This window comes from Procambarus clarkii, chromosome 13 (genome assembly GCF_040958095.1).
Source record: "Procambarus clarkii isolate CNS0578487 chromosome 13, FALCON_Pclarkii_2.0, whole genome shotgun sequence".
Lineage (NCBI taxonomy): Eukaryota > Metazoa > Arthropoda > Malacostraca > Decapoda > Cambaridae > Procambarus > Procambarus clarkii.
The window spans coordinates 23,337,545-23,359,128 of NC_091162.1; the positions used below are offsets into that span (position 1 = coordinate 23,337,545).

The 21,584-nt window shown below is 42.8% G+C and overlaps 1 protein-coding gene across 1 annotated transcript in view; it reads right to left on the reverse strand.

Moving 5' to 3' along the window:
• Positions 1-2,189: 2,189 nt before the first annotated feature.
• The window catches only part of LOC123757256 (axoneme-associated protein mst101(2)), an 80,466-nt gene continuing 61,071 nt past the window's right edge, over positions 2,190-21,584 (reverse strand). The window contains exons 11-13 of the mRNA XM_045740779.2: positions 17,254-17,391; positions 10,086-10,185; positions 2,190-3,194 (exon numbers count right to left, since the gene is read on the reverse strand). Of these exons, the coding sequence (XP_045596735.2) occupies positions 2,618-3,194; positions 10,086-10,185; positions 17,254-17,391 (815 nt within the window). The 3' untranslated portion in view covers positions 2,190-2,617. The remainder of the gene's footprint in view (positions 3,195-10,085; positions 10,186-17,253; positions 17,392-21,584) is intronic.

The following is a 21,584-nucleotide window of genomic DNA, read 5'->3' on the forward strand; positions in this document are numbered from 1 at the left end:
GATCAAAGTACTTGGCCCATGAAGTGGGACTAAACAAGGCCTGATACGCATCAGTAAGGAAAGGAATCGAGCGAGTGCGGCCATGGCGCGGATGGCGTTGAGAACCCCCAGAGAGGGGTTAAAAGGCGCAGTAGTCACAAGAGAGACTTAGCCGCGCCATGGGACGAAGTGGTCTCCACTGGGGGCCTGAGGCTCGACCCAACCACAGAGGAGGGAGGGGAACTGAGGGGAGAAGTCAGGAGGGTCAAAGGAGGAGCAAGGTCGGGGCCCAACGCAGCAGGGGCTACAGAGCCCAGTCTTCCAATACAGTCCAACTCGGGGGCTTGGTCGCCCACCCCACGAGCCCGAGAGAGTACAAGAGAAACATTCAATGACATAAATACGAAGAGACATTTTCATCCACGAATGTGCCCACATACCCACCATGGAACCACAATTAGAGGCAGGACACCCAACAAGAAGGTATCGCCGATCATGCTGGGGCCCCCTAGGGGTGCATCGTGAGTATTACGCCCCACAAACGACACCCTAATTAAGAACCGGTAGTCCGTCGAGATCGGGTTCAGCGACGAAAGGAGGATTGACAATAAAAGATTCCCCTCGCATACAACGTTGGGTACTACAGTTCTATGGGTGCAAAAGTATGCCTCCTCAAGCACCAGGGCGTCAAAATATAAGAAGTCCAAAGGACTAACTAAAACAAGCAAAAGGTCGGCAAGAAACGACAAGCAGATAGGAAAAGAGGGGGAAGAAAAACGAAACAGAAGGAAAAGGAAAAGTCGTTCAGCACAATTAGAGAGGACGGCAGCAGGAGCACAAGGCTACAGAAGGACAGAGGACCGTCCCAAGGAGCATCACACTCCGGCAGCCGCCCACCAAGCCTCCCTCACGGCAATAACGAGCTGAACAGGGAGGGGGGATCTTCATAGTGATCTTTTAGATTTCTAACACCGGTTGCAACATGATGCGGGAGGAGAACATTGCCAACACTGGCATTTAATGGAGCGTTCTTTGAGACCCGAACCGGGGTCTCGTCAATGTCGGATAAGGCGGCCAAGCGGGTGGCTGCATCCTGAGGAGCAGCAGCAACGACACGGGTACCAAGACGGGTGGGGTTGAAGGTAACAGAGGCATCTACTAAATCAACAAAATGCCCATGAAGGGAAAAATTGTCAGGAGTTGAATCTAAAGGATGGATGTCAAAGTACTGAGCCCACGTTGCACGACCAAACAAAGCATGGGTATGAATTAGTATGGGAAGGGAGCATACGAGAGCGGCCATGGCGGGTACAGCAATGAGAACCTCAAGAGAGATGGATCATAAGGCGCAGTAATCATAATAAGACATGGAGCAGGGAACGAGGCGGTCACCACAGCAGGCTTGGGGCTCGACCCAACCACAGAGAAGGGAGGGGAGCAGGGAGGAGTCCGGTCTGGGCCTAAACCTGGCCCTATAGCGGGGGCTAGAGCCCAGTCTTCCAGGACAATCCGACTCAGGGGATCGGTCTCCCACCCCATGAGCCTGGGTTATCTTGAGATGATTTCGGGCCTTTAGTGTCCCCGCGGCCCAGTCCTCGACCAGGCCTCCACCCCCAAGAAGCAGCCCGTGACAGCTGACTAACACCCAGGTACATATTTACTGCTAAGTAACAGGGGCATAGGGTGAAAGAAACTGCCCATTGTTTCTCACCGGCGCCCGGGATCACAGGATCACAAGTCCAGCGTGCTGTCCACTCGTCTGACCGGCTCCCAAGAGAAGTTGTGTTGTCATCCATGCAGCAATCAATTCCAAAGGTTTGGGACCTGGAACCAAGGAATACCACGTACCAGGGCAGCCAGGGAGGCCGAGAGCGGGCCAATGCAGGAAGGGTGCGTCGTCCCCAGCGGTGCTCCCCCTTTTCAACAGGGTAAGTCCTACTACATCGTCCATTCTCCCACACTGGTGCTAAGACCCCATTCCCCCTATCACCCCAGCATGGACACCCAACCATCCACTCATGGTGGCCCCTCCAGTGGGTGGTCCGATGGCTCACTAGGCCCCTACGTGGTGCCCTTCAGCACGTACACCACCAAAAGAGGGAGCAAAGGCAACCCACACCGGTCCCAGGGAGGTGTACGTGAGCCCCTCACCACGCCAAGGAGGCACCACGGAGGGGCTGAATATATGAAATAAAAGTCCATTTGGTTTATATAGTTTGTATTTATATAAAAAAAATCAATTTCAAAGTAATATTTAAATTATAAAAGCTATCGTGTTTAAGAAAAAATGTCTTCAATGTTTAATAAAGTTCCAGAATACAGTTAAACAATTTTTAAGAATAAACAAGAATAAGTTATGAAACTGATGTCTGCATGTACACACTATTGTTTTAGAAGTAGGGAATAATTATTTACAAATTCTCTCCACTAGTAAACCTAAAAAACATGTATGAAAAACAGTAATTTTAAAGTTTAGCAGCCACACACACTCACATACAAGTTATAATTATATATTATATAAATAATCACAATCAACTTCCATTTAATATGTAGATCTACAGTATGTAGAAATGTTACTTTATTATACACTAAAATATCTAAAATTTATTAGTAACAAAAATATTTTTTTTTAGCCAATCTAATCTAAAGTTATACAGTCCATTTCTTCATTATCCTGCTCTTGAGACTTTTCTTTTTTTGAGTCATTTGCAGGTTTAGAAGACCCTTCTGATTTCTTGAAGAAGGAAACAAAAGAGGCTTGTTGTGCAGTGGCAGTGGCTGTCTCCTGCTCCCGAGGCAGAGATATAAATGCAATTTTCTTCTTAGATTGACCAGATGAGGTCTTTCCCAATGGAGTCTGTATGAGGGTCGATGAAGGTGGTGTAAGGGAAGTAGAATCGGCTGACACAGCTGATGGTGGTGATCTTGACATGCCTGGGTTGCAACTTATGTCTGTGTCTGGAGTTTGGGATATAGCATTGGTGGAAGAAGTAGGCGAGGTAGTAGTGGTAACAGGAGACTGAGGGATTTTTTTTGCAAATGCAGTTATAGGGATTAATTTTTTAGTCTTTGGCACCTTAGATCCCTCTTCAATAGCCTCGACATCATCTTGAATTATGTCTCTCCGTTCTTTTGGTTTGTTGATGTAATTCCAAGTGTTAGGTACAGACAACTCTTCAAGACCATGCTTATCTCTTATTTCCTTAGGAACATACCTGGAAAGAAATTTTTATCACCAATAAGATCTGAAGAATGGATAGCACCAGTGTCCTTTTGTTATTGGGGGACACAGTAAAGAAATATTAAAAACAAAAAGGCAATACTGTACAAAGAGAAGACTGCATGTTTGTATTTGTTGATCGCACAAGTGATACTGAAAAGGTTATACCAGTATATGTGAATAGTAATGAATGTAGGGATTATTCATTTATTAAAAGGTACTGTAAAGACTACAGGGATTGTTTTTATTTTATAAAAGCAGCAAATAATAAAGTTATTTAAATCAATTGATAGGATTTAAATGGGTAAATTAATATGTGCACCAAATGCTTTCATATTAACCAGGTACAAACAGGGAAGTACACACAAAAACTACATTTTACCCTTATTCTACTCAATTGTGACACCGAACCCATACTAATAATAACAACAACAATAATATTAATAATAATAATAATTTCATTGTGTCGAGGGAGAGGCAGCCAGGATGGAACCCTACAAACTGACTAAGTACCTACATATTGCTAGATGGCCAGGAGCATTAAGTGATAAGAAATGCACCCAACCATTTCTGTCCTGCCTGGGATTTGAACCCGGAATTCTCGATTGGAATCGAGAATGAACCAGACTGTACTACCGGGACCCTTAATGGAAATAATGAAAGGATATCCTTATCTAGGTTGATTTCTTAGAAAAGTGACAGCCAAATATACTGATCATTTCAAGACTTGACATCTGGCACAACCTAATGTAGAGACAACCTACAAGCCATCACAATTAAGGTTGACCTTTACTCTAGGTGCTGTTCCTTTGATAGGGCCAGGAAGGAGTGGTCAGACTGGTAATTTTTCAATTCATCCTTCAAAAATGATAGCACTTATATTAATTAATTTAACTATTGGCAGAACACACAATCGTAACAAAAATGGAGACGATTGTAAAAAATTATTTTGTAGTACTGGATTAACCCAAATGCCATGCCAAAAAAATGCAACATTAACTATGCAATAATAACATAGGCCTAATTTAGTATGTGCAACATTAAATTAGGTTTGGCAATTGCCTTCTTTCTCTTACCCTCTGCAAAATTAATGGAACATAATGTGGTTTATGATTGTGTGCAACAGTCCATTTTTGCACGTTCCATCAACAGATGCTCTAAGATTACACTTTTTGGAAGACTAGAGCATTCATAAATCTAAAAGGTTCAACAACAGTACTGCTTAATTTTATTTCTGAACACTACTGATCTTCACTTTGGTTTCCATCTATATTCCTTCTAGAACCCATTGTCAAGTTCTCCACAGATACTTATGTTCAGTTTGAACTTTACCATCTTAACTAGATTAAGTAGTGTTGCATTAAAAGATCGCATCGTGTCTATGGGTACGTTACTGGCTTCTTCAGGCCTCCCTCCCCTAGGCTGAAATTACTGCCGTATTGGATATGATGGAGTTCCTTATTGATGAGCACGAAAAAGTTTCCAAGCTCAGATCACGCATTTGATCCCTCGTGTGACGTGTCTGACTTGGAAACGTATCGTAAGAGTGAGGAGCCACCTGGGTGCATTGGCGTCATGGGTGGCTATGTGAAAGGCATTGTGACTGGCACCACAACACATTCCTAACAATGAATTGGAGGAAGATAGTGACTAGGAAATTAAACAGGAAGATGAGTGAACTGAAAATCCTTCTCAGGAATTCCAGCAACAATACTGTATTACTTGAAGCAGGTAGTAGTGATGGTGGAATTCATGGGGGTGGTTAGTAATGATGCTAGGCTTAGCAAAGTGAGTGAGGGTAGTGCCACCTCACCTACTCCTCCTCCCAAAGCTCGTGAGTTTTTTGTGGAGAACATGTTGTGCATTTTCAGAAAGGTTTATGTGTACCTGGAATCTGAACTATAGCTCCTTGTTCTGGGGCTTGAAGGCATGGAGTACGAAACAGGACATTGATGACCTGTGGAGGACTGGTAAAGGTTTTCAACCACATGTGGTCAATTTTTATGATTCAAATGCTGGTGTGAGCAATTTCTTTGTTGCTGATGACAAAATACACTAATTAGACTATTTCCCAGTGTACTTCAATAAGGAACTGAACAACACATCCTGAAGGAAATGAACAAGTGGGCTGCAACTGCAATTGATTCTGAGTAGTTACCTCAACAATCATGTGTGTATAGATGGAAGGCAATGTATACAAAAATCGGGAGGGAGATAAACACGGAAAAAAGACTCGCTATCACTTCAAGACAATCTAAATAGGGTTTTGAAATGGTCAAAAGATTGGCAGATGCAATTTAATGCTGACAAATGTAAGGTTTTGAGGTTAGGTTATCTTGAGTTATCTTGAGATGATTTCGGGGCTTTAGTGTCCCCGCGGCCCGGTCCTCGACCAGGCCTCCACCCCCAGGAAGCAGCCCATGACAGCTGACTAACACCCAGGTACCTATTTACTGCTAGGTAACAGGGGCATTCAGGGTGAAAGAAACTTTGCCCATTTGTTTCTGCCTCGTGCGGGAATCGAACCCGCGCCACAGAATTACGAGTCCTGCGCGCTATCCACCAGGCTACGAGGCCCCTCTAGGTAATGATAGAGCTACAAGGTACGAGCTAGATGGTGTGGAGATTGCGAAGTTGAATTGCGAAAGGGATCTGGGAGTTATGATTAGTAAGAATTTAAAACGAAAAAAAAGTATAATAAGGCAAATAGGACAATGAGATTTATTTATCAAAGTGTTAGTAATAAAATACCTGGTGTTATTCTTCAGCTATATCTTGTTCTGGTTAGGCCCCATTTGGATTATGCAGTTCAGTTTTAGTCGCCATACTATAGACCGGATATAAATTAACTAGAACGTGTCCAGCATAGGATGACAAAGTTAATCCAGCAAATTAGAAAATTGCCCTATGAAGGAAGAATGACAAAGCTTAATTTATATTTTCTAGAAAGGAGATGAATTGGGGGTGACATGATAAGAGGTGTATAAGTGGATGAATGGGAATAACAAAGGGGATATTAATAGGGTACAGAATTAAAAGTATCAACATAAAACAATGGGTATAAAGTTTAGATTTAGGAAAGACTTGGGTAAATTCTGGTTTGGTAACAGGATTGTCGATCTGTGGAACCAATTACCACGTAACATAATAGAAGTAGGATCCCTTGAATGTTTCAAGTGTAGGTGTTACGACCCTGGGTTCTTATTTGGAAACCAGAGGTCAAATTGAGTTCTAAATAATTACTATACATTAATTGATAGGATTGGATCATGTGAGGATATTTAATTAACAATAACATTTACATTCATGGTGCCTGAAATCCTGAGTGCGGCTTTGTTTCCATCTTACTAGCCAGACGTAAGAAGAATCTTGTTACTCACAGATCAATCAGAATCTGGGCTTGTTGAATATTAAATATAATATTGACCTAGTTATCAGCTATTCTTAGAATTGTTAAAGTAAGTAGTAATGAAGGTCGGGGAAGACTTGTAATGATTGTGGCTGTACGATCAGTTAGGTATCTTCCTGGCAGCATACTTAAGAGAGCTCGGAAGCTGTTCTCGGCCTTCTCTCTCGGCTGCTGTTGTGGTGTTTACACCTTCCCACAGGGAAGGTGTAAAATCAGCGGCCTCTGTTCTCCTCCTCCTCCTTTCTTCTCTCCCTATATCCTATGTCCAAGTTGTATCAATCTGTATTGTTGCTGTGCTATTGTCTAGGTGTATGTGTATTTATTGGTGTAGACTAAGCCAGTGTTTTGGCATCCCCAAGTGTACTCTAGGGTGAGTAGTGCAACCACGTGTGCTAAAGTTTACCAAGGCTACTTTAAGCCTTTACAAGTAACCTTCACCCTTTACCCTAGATGGCAATTGTAAACTTTGCATCCTGCTTATGTGGACCAAAGTATTTAACTGTTCTGTTGAACAGTTGTTGAACAGGTAGAGTAGTAAAATGATTTATTGTAGTTTGTGTATGGGGGATTATTAGAGGATCTAATAAATAAGTTTAGAGTTTTTGGTAGTATCCATTCATCCTGTTGAAGTGGATGGAGTAGATGATTAACTACTAGACTGAAGACCTTTGCTTGAAAGCAAGTATTCATTGCAGGGAATATTCTTCCTTGGGGGGCCGGGCCTATCTTATCTCCACTATTTTAGGAACTCCTTTGATTGTAACTATTGACCCTCTGAGTACAAAATAAATATTATATATATATATTATATATATATATATTTATATTTATTTATAATGTTGTTGAAGATGACCAAAAATATAAGATTAATAATTCTAACACGAATTTTCTCAATATTCTTATGTTTCTTTTTACTGTCGATGGTAATTGAAAAATCAATTCTGCAAAATACATTTTTATTTCTAGTCTGACGCGACGCCTGAACGCATTTCGTAATAACTTATTACATTTTCAAAGACTTTAGTTTACACACACACACACAACGGTAACCTGAAAACACTGAACAGAGTTTTACTATGCTAACATTTAAACAGCTTGTCTTATATACTCGCATTTGGGTGAGGTGATATGTTGCAACAATTTTGGATGAGGTGAACAAACTTTCAACACAAGGCAGAACATGGAGCAATGGGTATAAATTGGATAAATCAGGGGGAAGAATGGAAGTAACTGCAAAGGGCCTATTGGCCCATATTTCCTCTTGATGCTTCAATATTGGTACGGAGTCTTGAAGTGGGTAGAATATAGTTGTGCATTAATTGGCTGTTGATTGCTGGTGTTGACTTCTTGATGTGTTGTGCCTTGCAGATGTCAAGCCGCCTGCTATCGCTGTATCTATCGATGATTTCTGTGTTGTTTGTTAAGACTTCTCTGGTGATGGTCTGGTTGTGGGAAGAGATTATATGTTCCTTAATGAAGCCCTGTTGCTTATGCATCGTTAATCGCCTGGAAAGAGATGTTGTTGTCTTGCCTATATACTGAGTTCTTTGGGGCTTACAGTCCCCAAGTGGGCACTTGAAGGCATAGACGACGTTGGTCTCTTAAGGCGTTCTGCTTTGTGTCTGGAAAGTTTTTCATGAGTAGGTTGGCCGTTTTTTTGGTTTTATAGTAAATCGTCAATTGTATCTTCTGATTTTGGTCTGTAGGGATAACGTTCCTATTAACAATATCTTTCAGGACCCTTTCCTCCATTTTATGAGCTGTGGAAAAGAAGTTCCTGTAAAATAGTCTAATAGGGGGGTACAGGTGTTGTGTTAGTTGACTCTTCAGAGGTTGCATGGCGTTTCACCTTCCTTTTTATGATGTCTTCAACGAAACCATTGGAGAAGCCGTTGTTGACTAGGACCTGCCTTACCCTACAGAGTTCTTCATCGACTTGCTTCCATCCTGAGCTGTGGCTGAGAGCACAGTCGATGTAAGCGTTAACAACATTCCTCTTGTACCTGTCTGGGCAGTCACTGTTGGCATTGAGGCACATTCCTATGTTTGTTTCCTTAGTGTAGACTGCAAAAGTTTCACAGTTTCGATCAATCTGTTAACCTTTGTTTTCAATTCGGCTGTAGTGTCCTTCATTACCCTTTGGAATTTAGTTTGGTCAGAGAGTATGAAGTTCATTTTTGCCAGAAATTCGTCTTTTTATATATATAAATATATATATAGAGTTGTATACTAGCAGCAGGTTTTCTTTTATGCATGTCTCATTGAATATGACAGCATATTCCGTATTTACTATTTTCTGATTTAGGGCTTCTTTCCCTATTATTAATAATCTTGCATCAGGGTTCAGCTGGAAGAGGAGTTCACCAAAAGTGATGTCATAACATGACTTCATAACTGAAGAATGTATCACACTAATTATAAAATCGCACGACTTTATAATTAGTGTAATACATTCTTCAGTTATTCAATTCTTTTCCTTCACCTTGAAAACAACATGACTTTTGGTGAACTCCTCTTCCAGCTGAACCCTGATGTGATTTTATATACAATAACGGATGGCCGACGTCTTTGAAATCTTCCCTTAACATCTCCCCCCCCCCTGGAGTACCAACTCGCGCCAGTGTTACCATGTCTTACCAATACAAATTCTTTGTGCACTTATTTTTTCATCATGATAAAATCTGTAATATACTTAATTATTGATATATGTTATTATGTAGGTTGTGTATTATAATCTGTATTAGTTATATATTGACTTAGTCTGAATATGAGCTTGAGATATTTGAATGTTGAGGGTCAGTTGACTCATAGAGGTTGGATACAGTGTCGCACCCCGGCGAGCTTGGCTGAAGGCGGCATTACTCTCTGATCATCTCAGGCGAGCACATGTGTGGCGTGACAGTCCGGGAATTGTGACCTTATTTGCAATATTTGACTGCTAGAATTATTATCATGTTGCTGTAATGTATTGCCATGGATCATTGCTACTGTTGTGCATCATTTATACCAGGTGGTAGATGCTGTTGTATGTATTAGTGAGGCAATTTATTCTAAAGAACTTAAGTAATACCAAGGTGCTGTATATGATATTGTTTCCTCATACCTCATTTGTTACTGGTTGTGACACCAACACCCTTTATTTGGTATTAGCAACATATAGGCGCTAGTGTCTCACTGCGCCAGGATATAGCCTGGTGTTAGCTAGTGTTTGATTTTATGCAGTTTCCAGACCTTTTTGTTGATCATGCCCAGTTGTTGAGAAGCTGGATAAAGTAATTTTGAGTGAGTTAGATGGTTATTCATTTAATGTTAAGTGGATTTATATTAATGCCAGTAAACTGGAATTTTATTTGCTAGCCTTTCACTTCCCTAGAACATTGATTGATATTTATCCAGGCTGTGTTTTCCAGTGATGCTGAAAGTTACTCTCTCTTAACATTAAAGTGGGGGTTTTGCCCATGAGCTCATAACACTTACCACATCATAACCTTGTGGGATGGACCTTCATCTGGACACTTCCTCCAACGTCCAAGCTCCTGGATTTTTGCCTCCACCTTTTTCCTCGCAAGGAAATACCCTGAACAAATTTAGAATCATTAATACTTATGTAGATGAAAAATTAAAATCATGCCTTAATACTGTACAGCAAAGAATACTTTTAAATAAAGCAAAAAGAAATGCACTAACTTAATAAAAATGCAAGTCATTACACTAACATCATTATTTCAAAGGATTTTTTTATATTTCTATGATTCACACAAAATTTGAGAAAAGATTAATGAAGAGTAGAAAGGTAGTAGGGATATTCATCTGTGAAACAAAGTTACATATATGATATATACATACAAATTTGTAATGTAAAATTAATCACTAAATAGTCCAGTAGACAGGAGGAAAAACATCATGGAAAGATGTCGTAAGTTTTATCTTCTTCCTAATAGGCTACTAAGCAACAAGTTTTGCACTCTTCAACCATTGCGGGTTGAGCACATTCATGCTTAACCCGCACGAGTTGAGCATGTAATGTAATGAAACACTAGTTTCTGGGTGAGCCCCAGAGGCTCCCTGAAGCTACCATACAGTGATCAGTGCCATACTGCCTGACAGATCACTGGAACATTATCTAACACAGTGCAGTTACAAACCCATTAAGATTTCAACTAAGATTCAACAGAGCAGAAGTTGTTAAACACACGGGACAAAGTCTTACGGAAGCAACCATACAAGTCAAATACTCATACTCCGCCCAAGTAAAACAGAAATAAGCAATACTTCGTGGGCCAGCCAGAGGCTTAGGGCCCACACAGGAATATCCCCTGCGCAAAAAAAAAAAAAAAAAAAAAAAAAAAAAAGAAGTGCCCTACTACTTAGTGCCATTAGTCGTGTGGTTCTATTTGCCTACCAGGAACTACGAGCCAGAACCTGATTTCCTCTCAGAGAGGTACCGGGAGTGATGGCCTATGATACATTTAAAGGATACCTTCTTTGCCACCACTAAGGAAAGGCACCCCAGAAAGATAGGCAAATCAATACAGACCACTGCATGGTTAAAAATGAGACTGCAGCACTAAAATTGCCAAAAGAACTCCTCAACAATGAAAACAAACAACTAAAATTTAATGAAACCACCAGCCCACTAGTTTGCCCCACCGTCGTCCTCGCTGGTGGGAGGAAGGAGCCGGCCAGGGTCAGCCAGGCCCCACACTGGTCAGTTCTAGAATGCTAAAACACACCGATGAACTGGGGAAGGTGTCAGGGAGCCTCTGGGGCTCACTTAAACTGGTGCTGCATTACATAGTTTTTTTTAATTGCATTCAACTCTGGTTTTCTGTTTGAAAGTCCCACTGGCTCCCTGAAGCTAACTATCCACAGATAAGGACAAAAAAGATCACTTACCAAGGAAGCGGCAGCACTGCACACATCAAGTACAAGGCGAGACCAACGGATGCGACACACAACCCAAAGTTACACAAGGCTGCAGAGGACCAGTGACATTAACAAGATACCTGGTAGCCAAGACCCTGTTCGACCTAGAAAACCCCCACGCCTGAATATCGGCCCAAAACACATTACTAAATACAGCCGCCACAGCTGCATACTTACGGACCAGCTAGCTTTAATGACACTGCAAACTGAGAAATACAAGTTCTGGAACAGGGCGCCTGACAATTGGGTGGACAGCGCTTCGGATTCGTAGTCCCGAGGTTCCGGGTTCAATTCCCGGTGGAGGCGGAGACAAATGGGCAAAATGTTACTTTCACCTTGATGCCCCTGTTACCTAGCAGTAAACAGGTACCTGGGAGTTAGACAGCTGCTACAAGCTGCTTCCTGGGAGGGGGGGGGGGGGGGGGGGTAACAAAAAGGAGGCCTGGTCGAGGACTGGGCCGCGGGGACGCTAAGCGCCGAAATCATCTCAAGATAACCTCAAGGGAACCAGGGACATCGAATCAACTCGCATCGAGTCCACCGAAACAGAAACGGTAGTCCAATGGCAGCAGCACAAAGCCACCATAAGAGAAAGCACATGATGTACATCCAGATGACAAACCAAGCAGCCACAACTAAAGGACCCTCTCCAGAAGCCTCCCAAATCATTCTTCGCCAGAAAAGAAAGAGCAGGTTGCAACCAACCAAACAAAATGACCACCAGGACCAAAAGAAAAAAACCCTGGAGCCAGAATAGACCATGAAACTCACCCACCTGACAACTGGAGGCCAAGGAAAACCAAAACAACAACTTCCACAAAGAATCTCAGACCAAAGGGGCTAATGTAAAACGTGTGGAAGAGAAAAGAAAGAACCTGGCCAGACCAATGACTAGACAGGCTCAGCTGGTGAATGAGCAGGGCGGAAGTTCGTGAGAAAGGTTGCGAAACTGGACCGAAGAAATGTCGATCCCGAACGCAAGCTGGAGCAGCTCCTCCAGCGCCACTCGATAAAAACCAGCGTTCAATGTAATGAAATGTCTTTTTCTGGGCGAGACCCAGAGGCTCCCTGGAGCTATACCGGGCTGATGTGTATATATTAGACCGTGGCAACAGTCAATCGATGGAGTTCTCAGTTTACTGGGGACCAAGAGCCAGAACCTGGGCCCCCTCAGAGAGGCACGAGGAGCAATGGCCTATAGACACCCTCATGTAGCTGGAAGCAGTCTATGTCTGCCATCTATCAGGTCAGGCACCCAGAAAGGTAGGAATCCCAAAACAAACTACAGCTGGTTAAAAATTGCAAACCGAAAGCTGAATAAGCAGGCAGAACTCCCCAACTCCTCTATCAGAAAACAAGCAAACAAGCATAACGTCACCACAGCTCCCTCCCCTCCCCGGGAGGGGAAAGGAAAGCCCCAGACCTCTCACGCCAGCTACCCAACCCCAGTTCAGAGGCTGAAAATCAAAAACACGAGAAAAACAGCTGACCAAAGGGAGGGAGGGAAACTGGGGAGCTTCCAGGTCTTTTTAAAATAAAGACCTGGAGGCTCCAGGTAAAATTTTGGTGTTACTAAGCCCCAAGCTTCCTTGACTGTGATGGAGGAGGGGCATGTAGCGACCATGGCTGCTGGGTGTACTTGAAAAGTATTGAATATGAGGAGCCGATGGTAAATGCTGTACACCGGCTGACGACATAGGAGTGAAGCCCGCCATGGAGGAGGGAATATGTGCCGTGGCAGGATGCTGATATTTCGATCTTTGATGTCAAGAAATTTATGCGTAGAATTGATGACAACCTGCTTGATAGGATTCTGGGAGTTCTACTCCCCAGAACTTGTGACTCGTGAGAGTCCTCCAGGCTGTTGCTTGGAGCGGCCCGCAGGCCCACATACAGCCCGGTTGGTCCAGCACTCCTTGAAGAAAACAATCTAGTTTTCTCTTGAAGATGTCCATGGTTGTTCCGGCAAATATTTCTGATGCTCGCTAGTAGGACGTTGAACAACCGCGGACCTCTGATGTTTATACAGTGTCCTCTGATTGTGCCTATGGCACCTCTGCTCTTCACTGGTTCTATTCTGCATTTTCTTCCATATCGTTCACGCCAGTACACTACGTTGTTATTTTACTGTGCAGATTTGGGACCTGTCCCTCCAGTATTTTCCATGTGTATATTATTTGGTATCTCACTCGTCTCCTTTCTAGTGAGTACATTTGGAGAGCTTTGAGACGATCCCAATAATTTTAGGTGCTATATCTTGTTTATGCGTGCCGTATATGTTCTCTGTATTCCCTCTATTTCAGCAATCTTTCCTGCTCTGAAGGGGAAAGTGAGTACTAAGCAGTACTCAAGACAGGACAACACAAGTGATTTGAAGAGTACAACCATTGTGATGGGATTTCTGGACTTGACGGTTCTTGTAATCCATCCTATCATTTTTCTGGCTGATGCAATACTTGCTTAGTTATGCTCCCTAAATGTTAGGTCGTTGGACATCATTATTCCCAAATCCTTGACATGCTGTTTTCCTACTATGGGCAGATTCGATTGTGTTTTGTATCCTGTGTTATGTTTCAGATCCTCATTTTTGCCATATCCGAGTACCTGGAATTTATCACCGTTAAACATCATGTTATTTTCTGCTGCCCAATTGAAAACTGTTAATGTCTGTCTGTCTAGTTTTTCAATGTCTTCAGCAGAGGTAATGTTCATGCTGATTTTTGTATCATCTGCAAAGGATGACACGAACCTGTGTGATACCAGCACTGCCCTCCTTACTTTTCTCGACTCCCTTTCCCCTGATCAGGGTTTGGATTAATGGCCTCCTCCATAAATAGGAGGTGTACGATCCCCGTCCCACTCAGTGCTTTCGTTGTAAGGGTTTTCACCATACCTCCCATGGCTGCACCAATGACGTCCTTTGTGGCAAATGCTCTGGCTCCCATTTCACTCGTGACTGAGCCCGACAAGCTTTGTTGCCCCAACTGTGGTGATCATGTCATCACTTTCAAGCAGTATCCTTTCTACGTTGTGGCACTCACCAAGGCTCTTCCCTTCATCACTCCGCCCTCCAGGAGTGCTTTGCCTCATCCTGCCGCGGTTCCTTGTTACCCGCTGTTTCCCCCTCTGCCACTGCCTGTGCCCGACTCATTTGTCACTGACATTCCTCTCGCCCCTGTGGCTTCTTCTCTCCCACCCGCCATTCAACCAAGTCCTCATCTTGTTGATGCTATTGTCGCTCGCATTGTGGATGCACTCAAGACAGTGCTGGTCCGCTTTGTCACTAAATTCTTTCCACAGTCCATCCTTCCCGTTCCTGAGGCTGACCCATCGCTCCTCTCCTCTGCTTCTTCTATGGTTGACGTCCATCCTCCCACAGCTGCCTCTGCTGTCTCTAATGCGTTTGAATAGATGCTGGACAATGCCCTTCGGAACTCTTTGACGAGCCTTCCCTGTGTGTCTTCTTAGGCTGCCCTGCTGCACATCTCTGCCTCTGGTACTAAGCTGAAGCAATCCTCCATCATCCCGATTTCCAAGCGCCCTGCCACCTTGCTTGATAGGCCTCTTACATAGCGTTCTCCCACGACTTGTCCTCGCGCCCTTCCTAGGTCTTCCTCCCGTTGTCCTGCTGGCGCTTCTGCAGAGTCCGATGCATTAGTGTCCCAGTCATGAGACTCCAGATGCCATCAACGTACCATGCCCTGTCCTAACTTCGCCTGTCCCGTCTTGACTTCCTCTTCCCTTCTACACATTCACACTTGCCTCCTTCACATTCTTTGCCCCCGCCCTTCGTCTCTTGCCTCCGTCCCTCGCTTTCTTTACTGTGGCAATGCTTTGCGTTCGCCTTCTGTTTTCTTTATTCCCATTCAACGTTCGTTTCCTCTTGTATATATTTACTTTATCCTCGCTCGCCTTGACGGCGTCGTTATCTTCTTGACTCGGGCACGTCGTGACCGTTGATGTGTTGTTGTGCATTGTCATATACAGTGGCACCTCGACTTCCGATGTAAATTGGATTGAAAATTCCGACTCGACTTACAATAGTGTTGTCAACTAATGACATTTGTTGGTACACGTTTGGGTCGACTGAGCAAATGGTTCCTGGTCACGCAGGCTGACCTGCCTCAGTTTACTAGAGCTGCCCGCTTAGTGATTATTATGCCTATAAGAAATTCCGTTTTTGTGGATTTTTTTTTTTTGCTTTTTGTACATAAAACTTATTATATATCATGCTATGGGGTACCAAGAAAGTCAGTGGCAAGATTCAACATATGAAAACCCTTGTAACAATGACCATAGAGCAAAAACAAGAGATCATTCGTAAATATGAAGATGGTGTGCGGGTTGTTGAACTAGCTAGGCAGTACAGTACAACAAATCTCGGTCAATGATATCCACCATACTTGCTAAGAAAAAGGACATTATGAGTGGATAAGTAGGAAAAGGCATATCAATAATCATGAAACAGAACATAAACACTTGAGAATGCTGAACAGTTATTATTAATTTGGATACACAGCAAGGGGGTTAGTGGGTGATAGTTTCAGAGGCCATCATTTGTGAAAAAGCAAGGAAATTCTATGAAGACCTTTTAACCCTTGTGTTGCTCAGGGCTAATTAGCATTTGTCACCCACAGGTGCATACAAAAAAAAAAAAAAAAAATCTTCTAAACCTGTTAATTTGTGTTCTCTGATCATGGGAAAAATAATAAAAAAATCCTAAGTGGCATATATTGCCCTCTATAGGGTAGGGAAGTCTGGCAAAAAACAGGGGCCAACTCAGAGTGCATCCCAGACGGTCTGTTGCTCGCCAGCTGTCAGGCAGGAGTGGCCACAGAGATAATCACCTAATTATTTAAATGTCTCGTGATTGACTTTTCGTAGTTTTTTGCTGTAATATTATTCAATAGTGTGTAGTGTGATATATTTATATAATAAAATGAGTGAATCATTGTGCAGGCGATGAGTCACAATAACATGGCTAAAGTATGTTGACCAAACCACACACTAGAAGGTGAAGGGACGACGACGTTTCGGCCCGTCCTGGACCATTCTGAGAATGGGCAAGGACGGTCCGAAATGAGTGAATCATTGCTGTACCCAAAAATATGGTGTGCATATTGTTGATTCAATTATGTTCATCAAACAGTGAACAAATACTTTGTCGGATATTACACTATATACACAGGTTATATACAAGTACAGGTACTGTACTTTAAAACTTCTCCAGCAATGTTGTGCAGTGGAAGGGTCAAATGAAATTTCTTATTGCATTCTATGTGACCATCACATTCAGATGTGAATACGGAATGCTTTTAGCACTGCCCTGTCACCATTACCTTATTTAGTTTGCTGTTCTTAAACTATACACTAAGATGTAGTGTGTAGCCTGGGAAGGATAGAAAAGTATGGTGGAAAGTGTCAAAGATTTCCTGATATACACAATACATCCTACACTGGCCGCCATAACAGTTAAATGGTATCATCGCACTATTAAAGTATTCAAAGCAGTATCTTGGCAGTTCTGTAGCAGTAAAGCACTTTATAGAAATGTCCATACCCAAAACAAAATGAAATTTCCCCATTCTCTCCCAACAACTGGTCGGACTTAATTTGTACAGTAAGAACGCTATGGTTCACCCTGGACCCTTACGCATTAAATGCAGGAAATAGATTTAGTAAATTCACAATGAAAAATACTGTACATTGAAATACTTACCACTGTGTGTCTTTGGGTTACTCATATTCTCTACATTGCCCTCTACTTCTTTGTTCCTCCAGAAATCTGGAAACTCCCGGGAGAGGAAGACTTTACCATTGCGATTTCCATGAAGCAACCGAATTAGTGATGGAACAGCTGCAAACAAGAAACTAAGTATTAACCAAAACAATAAGTAAATATATCAATTTGCATTATGATGAAAAAACCAGCGTTTTATGTAATGGAACGCCATTTTCTAGGTGAGCACCGGAGGCTCCCTGGAGTTATCAGGCTGATGTGTGTTATATTAGTCTGGGGCATCAGTCAATTTGAGTTCAGCTTACTGGGGACCACAAGCCAGAACCTGGCTCCCCTCAGAGAGGCAAAGGGAGCAATGGTCTAAGGAAACCTCTTAATTGGAGGCATTCCTTGTCTGCCATTGACCGGGGTTGGCACCCAGAAAGGTAGGTATAACAAAACAGACCCTACATGGTAAGACAATTGAACCGAAGACTGAACAGAGGCAAGCTTTCCCTACTTAACCACTGTGCTGCGCCGAGTTTATTATGAAATTCCCCAGGTGCACATGAAATCAAGTGTTCCCAACCCAAAAAATTATTTTTTCTTTTTAAAATAACGAATTCCCTTCCCTGAAAATGTGTATATAAAAATAAATGACAAATTCCACTTACTGTGACTGTGAGGATGTGGACAAGATGTGCTGTGATGTCATCAAGGGCTGGTCGCCCGTGCATGACACGTCCAAACACGTCGCGCGGGCCATTCAAGACCCATCAGTTGCCACAATTATATTTACAATTATTATTTCTATGTATTTTCAATGCTTTCTAATTTTTTTTTGTATTGTATCAGATGTATGTGTGTGTGTGTCCTGACAATGCATATAAAGTACAACGTCCATAATGTTCCATGGAACTGAGATACTGTACATGTGTCACTAAAGTGTCCTCAATAAATGTTTATTGTTGCAATATTACTTGTTCTACATTCACAAATAATACATTATACACAGTTTCACACACTATTTAAAAAGCAACACACTGTATTGCACTCTTTGTACTTAGCAAGGGGGTAATATTCAATGAAGCAGTCCATGAGACACAGCAGGACTTTGCACTCGACGCATATGGTACACACAGATTTTCTCTTCCTTGGTTTTTGTTCTGAGTGCTTGCAAACAATGCTCTCACATCTGCCTTTGGCCTTAGTTCCTGTAGGTGGTAGGTAGGCAGGCTTGTGAATTGCAAAAGCCTCTTTACCAGCCAGTCTGTTGGAAACTAAAGGCGCTCTGGTTGGGGCATGATAAACTGCCCTTGCGCTATCTTCCTGGCCATATTTGACGAGTAATTGTGACAGCAGAACACTCGAATTGATGTTTTTTTGCCCGTTTTTCATCAAAAACATGTTGAAACAGTTGAGCACTGTTACGTCCACAAGACGAAAGAAGAATTTCCTTGTCCACTTTACAGTTCTGTGGACACACTCGACGGCACCAACCATCATGTCACATTTATCTACAAGTCTCATATTTATATTGTAGTCAATGATCCATCACCTCGATACCTCACTTTGCCACTGTCAAGCATTTCACCAGTGTGAATAGTTGTCAACATACTGACTTCACGTTTGTCTTTCCAATGCACTGCTAATATTTTGTCACATTTTTAAGTTCACAATCACCTACACCAATATTATTTAAAAAAAAAACTGGCATTTCTTTCCTATATGTCTTTACAGTGTCACACACTCCCGTGTTATGTTCAAGCAAGAACTTTGTTAGCAAGGGGCTGGTATAATAATTGTCAGTGTACAGAATGTGCCCCTTGTTCATCAGTGGTTCCATTAGTGTCTTCACTACACTGTCGGAAAACCCAAGAGGATCCTCCGAGGGTATGTCTACATCTGTACCAGAATATAATATCATATCGATCACCATTCCGGTTTCACAGTCGTACAATACAAAAAATTTGAGGCCAAAACAGTGCCGTTTCGATGGGATGTACTGTTTGAAGAGAAGACGTCCCTCGAAAAGAACTAGGGATTCATCAACGACAACATTCTGTAAAGGTACAAATCACGAAATATCCCTCTGAGATCATTGAACACTTTTCGCACTCTCCAAAGACGATCATTTCTATCAAAATTTTCAAGGTTTTCAAAGTGCAGGCACTGTAGTAGTATCAGGAAACTTTCTCGTGACATGTATTTGTTGAACACAGGTGATGGAACAGCAGCTTCTTTGTTCCAATAATCCTGTATGACTTGCTTCTCCGAATGTTTTTGGAGCATACATAGAGCAAAGAACACATACAGCTCAGCCACAGTGGTGTCCTTCCAACGTATCATACGCGAAGCCTGTAATATTCCACCTTCAATAAGTTGCCCTGCATATCTGTTGGTTTCAGCAACAAGATGTTGCATGAATTGCTCATCAAAATATACAAGAAAATATTCCATTTCCATCACGTCTTCACCTGTGTACGGGAACATGGGTGCAACCCCCCACATCACTATCATCAAATTGAGGCGTGTGTGTGCATACAAAAATATCTCAGTCCTCCCATACAAATTCACCCGTTCTCCTTGCAGCACCGTCACGAGCGACTCCACTATGGGTGCGTTTTCTTGCACTAAATCTCCTATGGGGGGGGGGGGGGAGTTGGAGGTCTTCTACCTTGTTTACTAGTAGGGCGAGCAGGGAAAGATGTAGAGTAACACTGTCGTCAGTGTCGTTGTGAGGGAATACATGACGCCTGGCAAGGCGACCTGCCGAGACAGCAGATCTGCACCTGGTAACACCGCAACGACGGCAGCTGCTAGCCTTTGCCTCATCTATGCTACTTGTATCAGAAGCAGCGTCACTAAACTCAGAAAATGACTCGATAGTATCACTTTCGTCAAAAATGGGAGATGGAGGAGGCGGTGGTGAGGAAAATACTGTCTCCACTCGATCATCCGGACTATATGGGAAGGACCCCCAGCCGGATTATCACATTTTTCGGATAATGGTACTTTTTCACATACGAGTCCAAAAGTGACCATTTCCAACTATTTTTATACTACAAACAACATAATTTGAATGCCTTGCCACATATAATTATTAAATATTCAACTAGAAACCTCAACTTACCTTGTTGGTGTTTGTCTTCTTGATTGATGCCACACATCTTGAAGTTAAAAATTCTTGACAATTTACGTAACCTATACTAACACAACACTAAAATTAACACTTAAAATTACTGTACAGTTCATTAAGCAAAGTTAGTTTTGACTGCCAGCTGCTGAAGCCTCACTGGTTAAGGCATTTGGGTTGCCTGTGAGGCCTCACTGGTTGAAGGCACTTGCTTGCACCTCACTTGATGAAGGCGCTTGGCTTGCCTGTGAGGCCTCACTTGTTGAAGGTGCTTGGCTTGCCTGTGAGGCCTCACTTGTTGAAGGCGCTTGGCTTGCCTGTGAGGCCTCACTTGTTGAAGGCGCTTGGCTTGCCTGTGAGGCCTCACTTGTTGAAGGCGCTTGGCTTGCCTGTGAGGCCTCACTTGTTGAAGGCGCTTGGCTTGCCTGTGAGGCCTCACTTGTTGAAGGCGCTTGGCTTGCCTGTGAAGCCTCACTTGTTGAAGGCGCTTGGCTTGCCTGTGAAGCCTCACTTGTTGAAGGCGCTTGGCTTGCCTGTGAAGCCTCACTTGTTGAAGGCGCTTGGCTTGCCTGTGAAGCCTCACTTGTTGAAGGCGCTTGGCTTGCCCGTGAAGCCTCACTTGTTGAAGGCGCTTGGCTTGCCTGTGAAGCCTCACTTGTTGAAGGCGCTTGGCTTGCCCGTGAAGCCTCACTTGTTGAAGGCGCTTGGCTGCCTGTGGCGCCTCACTTGTTGAAGGCATTTGGCTGCCTGTGGCGCCTCACTTGTTGAAGGCATTTGGCTGCCTGTGACGCCTCACTGGTTGAACAACACGTAACTTGTCTTTAATTGCTAGGACAACCTTCTTCCTCTTAACACCTCCAGAACGATTGATGCTGCTACCAGACAGTCTTGGCCAAAAATGTTTAAACTATGAAAATAAAAAAGTTATTAAAAAAAATATTTCACTAATGGCGCAGCACTGCGTATAACACGAGGGACGGACGCACATGGGTTGACCAGTGTTGGACGAGTCCACTTGGGGCAGCTATAGCATGTTACGTAGGCCGCCAGGAGGAAAAAAAAAACGAACAATATTTTTGAAGGAAACTTCAGCCTGTGCACACTGCTTTTAGGAAACTTATTTATTTGTTATTACATAATTACTAGTACTTATTTCATTTGTTTTTGGCTATGATTAATTGTTCTAAAATTAATG